The sequence below is a fragment of the Oncorhynchus keta genome, unplaced genomic scaffold (genome assembly GCF_023373465.1).
Source record: "Oncorhynchus keta strain PuntledgeMale-10-30-2019 unplaced genomic scaffold, Oket_V2 Un_scaffold_3567_pilon_pilon, whole genome shotgun sequence".
NCBI classification, from domain to species: Eukaryota; Metazoa; Chordata; class Actinopteri; order Salmoniformes; family Salmonidae; genus Oncorhynchus; species Oncorhynchus keta.
The window spans coordinates 46293-55000 of record NW_026290921.1 but is presented as its reverse complement, the minus strand read 5'-3'; the positions used below and the strand labels follow the sequence as shown (position 1 = coordinate 55000).

Here is an 8708-nt window from a genome sequence, read left to right as displayed (position 1 = left end):
TAGTAAGTACTGTAATGAGTACTTACTTAAAAAGTGCCTTTTTAATGCTTTGCATACATAAAAAAGAACGCATTGCACCTTGTGTTTAACTGCCATTCTGATGTTGACCATTAGAGCTAGCTGCTCTTTTTCATACCAATAGCCACTAGATTGGAAACCAATAACACCACCTAACACTACCATCCCATTTAGTCAACGTTAATGTCAACACACCTACCTATAATCTCCCTGTTGGTCTAACATGATGACGTTCTGAAGTTCATGCTTGTTGTTGGTGGTGTGTTGGTGCATTAAAGGGCCGGTCCCGATGCTCTGCTTGCATTAGCCTCTCCTGTCTATAGACTGGTTTAGCGTCTGTCTCTGAGCAATCATACATCAGTCAGCCCACCTTTATTCCCCACTTCCCCTGGGACCTCCCAGTCTCTCTCTGCATCCTGCTACAGAAGCTGGGTCTAGAACGCTGTCAACCATCATAAGAGCCACTTGAAAATGAATGCTCTGTGCATCTTACAAAATCCCCAGCGACTTATACGATTTTGAACAATTGTTATTTTATTTTATATTTCACCTTTATTTAAACAGGTAGGCTAGTTGAGAACAAGTTCTCATTTACAACTGCGACCTGGCCAAGATAAAGCAATGCAGTGCGACACAAACAAAAACACAGAGTTACAGATGGAATAAACAAACATACAGTCAATAACACAATAGAAAAAAAGTATATATACAGTGTGTGCAAATGAGGTAAGATCAGGGAGGTAAGGCAATAAATAGGCCATAGTGGCAAAATAATTACAATTTAGTAATTAAACACTGGAATAATAGATGTGCAGAAGATGAATGTGCAAGTAGAGATACCGGGGTGCGAAGGAGCAAAAAATAAAATAACAGTATGGGGATGAGGTAGTTGGATGGGCTATTTACAGATGGGCTATGTACAGGTGCAGTGATCTGTGAGCTGCTCTGACAGCTGGTGCTTAAAGTTAGTGAGGGAGATATGAGGCTTCAGTGATTTTTGCAATTCGTTCCAGTCATTGGCAGCAGAGAACTGGAAGTAAAGGTGGCCAAAGGAGGAATTGGCTTTGGGGGTGACCAGTGAAATATACCTGCTGGAGCGCGTGCTACGGGTAGGTGCTGCTATGGTGACCAGTGAGCTGTGATATGGCGGGGCTTTACCTAGAAAAGACTTATAGATGACCTGGAGCCAGTGGGTGTGGCGACAAATATGAAGCGAGGGCCAGCCAACGAGAGCATACAGGTCGCAGTGGTGGGTAGTATATGGGGCTTTGGTGACAAAACAGATGGCACTGTGATAGACTGCATCCAATATGCTGAGTAGAGTGTTGGAGGCTATTTTGTAAATTACATCGCCAAAGTCAAGGATCGATAGGATAGTCAGTTTTACGAGGGTATGTTTGGCAGCAAGAGTGAAGGACGCTTTGTTACGAAATAGTAAGCCGATTCTAGACTTAATTTTGGATTGGAGATGCTTAATGTGAGTCTGGAAGGAGAGTTTACAGTCTAACCAGACACCTAGGTATTTGTAGATGTCCACATATTCTAAGTCAGAACCGTCCAGTGTAGGGATGCTAGACGGGCACGCAGGTCTTGGTAGCGATCAGTTGAAGAGCATGCATTTAGTTTTACTTGCATTTAAGAGCAGTTGGAGGCCACGGAAGGAGTGTTGCATGGCGTTGAAGCTCGTCTGGAAGTTAGTTAACACAGTGTCCAAAGAAGGGCCAGAAGTATACAGAATGGTATCGTCTGCGTAGAGGTGGATCAGAGAATCACCAACAGCAAGAGCGACATCATTGATGTATATAGAGAAAAGAGTCGGCCCGAGAATTAAACCCTGTGGCACCCCCATAGAGACTGCCAGAGGTGCAGAAAACAGGCCCTCCGATTTGACACACTGAACTGTCTGAGAAACTCTGGAACTGCCGATCTGCGGCCAACAAGGCAGAGTTCATCTCAGCCTATGCCTCCCTCCAGTCCCTCGAATTCTTGGCACTGACGGAAACATGGATCACCACAGATAACACTGCTACTCCTACTGCTCTCTCTTCGTCCGCCCACGTGTTCTCGCACACCCCGAGAGCTTCTGGTCAGCGGGGTGGTGGCACCGGGATCCTCATCTCTCCCAAGTGGTCATTCTCTCTTTCTCCCCTTACCCATCTGTCTATCGCCTCCTTTGAATTTCATGCTGTCACAGTTACCAGCCCTTTCAAGCTTAACATCCTTATCATTTATCGCCCTCCAGGTCCCCTCGGAGAGTTCATCAATGAGCTTGATGCCTTGATAAGCTCCTTTCCTGAGGACGGCTCACCTCTCACAGTTCTGGGCGACTTTAACCTCCCCACGTCTACCTTTGACTCATTCCTCTCTGCCTCCTTCTTTCCACTCCTCTCCTCTTTTGACCTCACCCTCTCACCTTCCCCCCCTACTCACAAGGCAGGCAATACGCTCGACCTCATCTTTACTAGATGCTGTTCTTCCACTAACCTCATTGCAACTCCCCTCCAAGTCTCCGACCACTACCTTGTATCCTTTTCCCTCTTGCTCTCATCCAACACTTCCCACACTGCCCCTACTCGGATGGTATCGCGCCGTCCCAACCTTCGCTCTCTCTCCCCCGCTACTCTCTCCTCTTCCATCCTATCATCTCTTCCCTCTGCTCAAACCTTCTCCAACCTATCTCCTGATTCTGCCTCCTCAACCCTCCTCTCCTCCCTTTCTGCATCCTTTGACTCTCTATGTCCCCTATCTTCCAGGCCGGCTCGGTCCTCCCCTCCCGCTCCGTGGCTCGACGACTCATTGCGAGCTCACAGAACAGGGCTCCGGGCAGCCGAGCGGAAATGGAGGAAAACTTGCCTCCCTGCGGACCTGGCATCCTTTCACTCCCTCCTCTCTACATTTTCCTCCTCTGTCTCTGCTGCTAAAGCCACTTTCTACCACTCTAAATTCCAAGCATCTGCCTCTAACCCTAGGAAGCTCTTTGCCACCTTCTCCTCCCTCCTGAATCCTCCTCCCCCCCCCCTCCTCCCTCTCTGCAGATGACTTCGTCAACCATTTTGAAAAGAAGGTCGACGACATCCGATCCTCGTTTGCTAAGTCAAACGACACCGCTGGTTCTGCTCACACTGCCCTACCCTGTGCTCTGACCTCTTTCTCCCCTCTCTCTCCAGATGAAATCTCGCGTCTTGTGACGGCCGGCCGCCCAACAACCTGCCCGCTCGACCCTATCCCCTCCTCTCTTCTCCAGACCATTTCCGGAGACCTTCTCCCTTACCTCACCTCGCTCATCAACTCATCCCTGACCGCTGGCTACGTCCCTTCCGTCTTCAAGAGAGCGAGAGTTGCACCCCTTCTGAAAAAACCTACACTCGATCCCTCCGATGTCAACAACTACAGACCAGTATCCCTTCTTTCTTTTCTCTCCAAAACTCTTGAACGTGCCGTCCTTGGTCAGCTCTCCCGCTATCTCTCTCAGAATGACCTTCTTGATCCAAATCAGTCAGGTTTCAAGACTAGTCATTCAACTGAGACTGCTCTTCTCTGTATCACGGAGGCGCTCCGCACTGCTAAAGCTAACTCTCTCTCCTCTGCTCTCATCCTTCTAGACCTATCGGCTGCCTTCGATACTGTGAACCATCAGTCCTCCTCTCCACCCTCTCCGAGTTGGGCATCTCCGGCGCGGCCCACGCTTGGTTGCGTCCTACCTGACAGGTCGCTCCTACCAGGTGGCGTGGCGAGAATCTGTCTCCTCACCACGCGCTCTCACCACTGGTGTCCCCCAGGGCTCTGTTCTAGGCCCTCTCCTATTCTCGCTATACACCAAGTCACTTGGCTCTGTCATAACCTCACATGGTCTCTCCTATCATTGCTATGCAGACGACACACAATTAATCTTCTCCTTTCCCCCTTCTGATGACCAGGTGGCGAATCGCATCTCTGCATGTCTGGCAGACATATCAGTGTGGATGACGGATCACCACCTCAAGCTGAACTTCGGCAAGACGGAGCTGCTCTTCCTCCCGGGAAGGACTGCCCGTTCCATGATCTCGCCATCACGGTTGACAACTCCATTGTGTCCTCCTCCCAGAGCGCTAAGAACCTTGGCGTGATCCTGGACAACACCCTGTCGTTCTCAACTAACATCAAGGCGGTGGCCCGTTCCCTGTAGGTTCATGCTCTACAACATCCGCAGAGTACGACCCTGCCTCACACAGGAAGCGGCGCAGGTCCTAATCCAGGCACTTGTCATCTCCCGTCTGGATTACTGCAACTCGCTGTTGGCTGGGCTCCCTGCCTGTGCCATTAAACCCCTACAACTCATCCAGAACGCCGCAGCCCGTCTGGTGTTCAACCTTCCCAAGTTCTCTCATGTCACCCCGCTCCTCCGCTCTCTCCACTGGCTTCCAGTTGAAGCTCGCATCCGCTACAAGACCATGGTGCTTGCCTACGGAGCTGTGAGGGGAACGGCACCTCAGTACCTCCAGGCTCTGATCAGGCCCTACACCCAAACAAGGGCAGTGCGTTCATCCACCTCTGGCCTGCTCGCCTCCCTACCACTGAGGAAGTACAGTTCCCGCTCAGCCCAGTCAAAACTGTTCGCTGCTCTGGCTCCCCAATGGTGGAACAAACTCCCTCACGACGCCAGGACAGCGGAGTCAATCACCACCTTCCGGAGACACCTGAAACCCCACCTCTTTAAGGAATACCTAGGATAGGATAAAGTAATCCTTCTCACCCCCCTTAAAAGATTTAGATGCACTATTGTAAAGTGGCTGTTCCACTGGATGTCATAAGGTGAATGCACCAATTTGTAAGTCACTCTGGATAAGAGCGTCTGCTAAATGACTTAAATGTAAATGTAAATAGTTGGTGAACCAAGCGAGGCAGTCATTTGAATAACCAAGGCTGTTGAGTCTGCCAATAAGAATGTTGTTGACTGACAGAGTTGAAAGCCTTAGCCAAGTCGATGAATACAGCTGTACAGTATTGTCTCTTATCGATGGAGTTTATGATATCGTTCATGACCCTGAGCGTGGCTGAGGTGCACCCATGACCAGCTCTGAAACCGGATTGCATAGCGGAGTGTGTTGGGATTCGAAATGGTCGGTGATCTCTTTGTTAACTTGGTTTTCGAAGACCTTGGAAGGCAGGGTAGGATAGATATAGATCTGTAGCAGTTTGGGTCTAGAAGAGGGGGATGACCGCAGCAGCTTTTCAATCTTTGGGGATCTCAGACAATAAGAAAGAGAGGTTGAACAGGCTAGAAATAGGGGTTGTAACAATTTTGTCTAATAATTTTAGAAGGGAGGGTCCAGATTGTCTAGTTTTGCTGATTTAGAGGGGTCCAGATGTTGACCAGGGTAGGGGTGGCCAGGTGGAAAGCAAGGCCAGCTGTAGAAAAATGCTTATTGAAATTCTCAATTATCGTGGATTTATCGGTGGTGACAGTGTTTCCTAGCCTCAGTGCAGTGGGCAGCTGAGAGGAGGAGCTCTTATTCTCCATGAACTTTACAGTGTCCCAGAACATTTTGGAGTTTGTGCTACAGAATGCAAATTTCTGTTTGAAAAAGCTAGCCATTGCTTTCCTAACTGCCTGTGTATATTGGTTCCTAACCTCCCTGAAAAGTTGCATATCGCGGGGGCTATTCGATGCTAATGCAGTACGCCACAGAATGTTTTTGTGCTGGTCAAGGGCAGTCAGGTCTGGAGTGAACAACGGGCTATATCTGTTCCTGGTCCTACATTTTTGAATGGGGCATGCTTATTTAAGATTGTGAGGAAAGCACTTTTAAAGAATAACCAGGCATCTTCTACTGACGGAATGAGGTCAATATCCTTCCAGGATACCCGGGCCAGGTCGATTAGAAAGGCCTGCTTGCTGAAATGTTTAAGGGAGTGTTTGACAGTGATGAGGGGTGGTCATTTGACCGCAGACCCATTACAGACGCAAGCAATGAGGCAGTGATCGCTGAGATCCTGTTTGAAGACAGCAGAGGTGTATTTGGAGGGCAGGTTGGTTAGGATGATATCTATGAGGGTGCCTGTGTGTACGGATTTGGGGTTGTACCTGGTGGGTTCATTGATAATTCGAGTGAGATTGAGGTACATCAAGCTTAGATTCTAGGATGGCCGGGTTTGTTAAGCATGTCCCAGTTTAGGTCACCTAACAGCACGAGCTCTGGGGGGCAATCAGTTCACATATGGTGTCCAAGGCACAGCTGGGGGCAGAAGGTGGTCTATAGCAAGCGGCAATGGTTGGCCTTCATCAGAGTGTCAAGAGTCTTTCCCTGGTGTCCAGAGACAAATTTCAACAAATTAAAAAGACCTAGTTATCGAAAAGACAAAGTCAACTGGTCCTTTAAAAATTGCAGTTAATTTTGTCAAATCGTGTTTGTATTTTTCATCAGGTGTGCATTCATCACCAGAATCATAATAGAATCAGGACCGTGATAGTGAGTCTGGTCCAAGGCTTCAGTTCTTTCTGAAATGCAATCATAGACAGGTAGTTGGCCTGGCAACAGTTGTCTCTCTGCTGGGTGTTATTTTCCTTTTTCTCTTGTTATCTGAAAGAAACAGACAGAGGTTGGAGCTGCAGTGGTGGCCGGTGAGCTCTAATTGCCCTCTGTGTTGGGGACATGGCAGTCCAATCATTGTCACAAAGGGGCACAGAGACACCCCTACTGACCCACACCCATGCCTCACAATAATGCCAAATACTACTCTGGATAACTGTCAATCAAAGGGCAACAAATATATTTTTTTATGCTCCAATCAGTTGATATGAAACATCAAAACTTCTGAATTGTTCTGTTATTACAACTTTTGGTTATCAAATCTTTATGTTGTCTTGGTGCTTCTGCATTCATTTTCTGAATTAGTTTGTGTTGTTTGGGATATTAATTGGTTCTGAAGCTCTATAGGAACTTGTTATTACCATCTCCCTACTAGCTATGAAGTAGCTTCATCATGGGTCCATTCTGAAGCCTTGAAAATATGTAGATCTTAATAGCTGTAAGCCTATCGTCAAAGCATAGCCCCACTAGATTATGGTAGCAGTCTATTACCATGGCATCTATCCCAGTGTTAAAGTTACCATAAAGCAGACAGATGAGTGGGAATAGTGTTTGTGACTCTGAGGAATATTACCTGACTCTAGAACAGCTGTTATGGAACTCCCACAAGTCCCAGAGCACCAGACTATACTTTCTGACTGACTCTCTGTCAGTCTCATAGGCAGGAGACAATTAACTTGGACCGGGCAATCTGCTATTCTGCTATTTAAACAAAACAAAAGTGGACACCCCTCTGCTTTTTTGGGTAAACACCTGAGGGATAGGGTTAGGGAAATGTATTGACAGAGCTATGGATGCAAGAACTGACCATCCATCTGATCAAAATTATAGTTTTAACTATTTTGAATCTATACAGTGTTTGTTTACAATTAGTAAAACAATCTTATATTTTGGGTTCTGATAACAGTTGAACTACTCTCATGAGGCATTTCTAAGTTATATTCTTGACGAATCAATGGATATATATCATTAATTTAAAAGTCCCAAAATGGATGTAGCAATCGCAGATTGCCCCTTTAATGCTTGGTCTCAACTCTGTTCCACACCAATAGACACTGGATGAAAGGCAGCTGAGCACTGGGTTGCATTTGATGCTGTCAGAATCAGAAGAGTAGGATTTCATCATGTTGGTTGTGTGAAAGAAAGAATCTGGATGCATCCCAAATAGCCCCCTGTTCCCTTTATAGTGCACTACTTTAGACTAGAGGCCTATGGGTGCCATTTGGGACACGTTCTCTCCCTTAAGGACAGATAATTTACTTGGCAGGCTGCATCAAGCACCTCATGACATTTTTGTTATTTTGTTTGTTGGATGTTGAGTCATGTCTGTGGAGCATGTAGAATGAATTGTAATATGTGGGGTTAATAAAATGTGGTGTAACAAGTTTGTGTGTGTGTGTGTGTGTGTGTGTGTGTGTGTGTGTGTGTGTGTGTGTGTGTGTGTGTGTGTGTGTGTGTGTGTGTGTGTGTGTGTGTGTGTGTGTGTGTGTGTGTGTGTGTGTGTGTATCTGTGTGTGTGTGTGTGTGTGTGTGTGTGTGTGTGTGTGTGTGTGTGTGTGTGTGTGTGTGTGTGTGTGTGTGTGTGTGTGTGTGTGTGCGTGTGTGCGTATCTGCGTATGTGTGTGTGTGTGTGTGTGTGTGTGTGTGTGTGTGTGTGTGTGTGTGTGTGTGTGTGTGTGTGTGTGTGTGTGTGTGTGTGTGTGTGTGTGTGTGTGTGTGTGTGTGTGTGTGCGTATCTGCGTATGTGTGTTGTGTTTTTCGACGTAGAAAGCCAAGTTGGGCCATGGGAAGAAAGTGATCACGCCAGCGGACCACAGAAGATTCAGCTCGGACCGCACCATGCCCGGAATGGACCGTGTCCGACTCAGTGACTTCAACTTTCTGGCTCTGCTGGGGAAGGGCAGCTTTGGCAAGGTAAGAGAAGGGGCTGGGAATGTAACATGTGAGTAGTTGAATTCATTAGAGGTTGAGGCATCAAGCTGGACCAGCAGAACCAATGGCAGGGATCATTTTTGACATATTCGGTAGACTACTTTTGAGGTGTGAAAACATCTGTCAAACTTATATTTTTGGAATGTAATGTCCCTTTAAGGTTAGGGTTAGGGCTAGTGGCGTAAATCC

At 47.3% G+C, this 8708-nt stretch overlaps 1 protein-coding gene across 4 annotated transcripts in view; it reads left to right on the top strand.

The window, feature by feature from the left end:
* Positions 1-8708, top strand: part of LOC127928727 (protein kinase C alpha type-like) — a 303595-nt gene that overhangs the window by 263587 nt on the left and 31300 nt on the right. For all 4 annotated transcript variants that reach the window (XM_052516022.1, XM_052516023.1, XM_052516024.1 and 1 more), the window contains one exon: positions 8355-8501. In XM_052516022.1, the coding sequence (XP_052371982.1) occupies positions 8355-8501 (147 nt within the window). The remainder of the gene's footprint in view (positions 1-8354; positions 8502-8708) is intronic.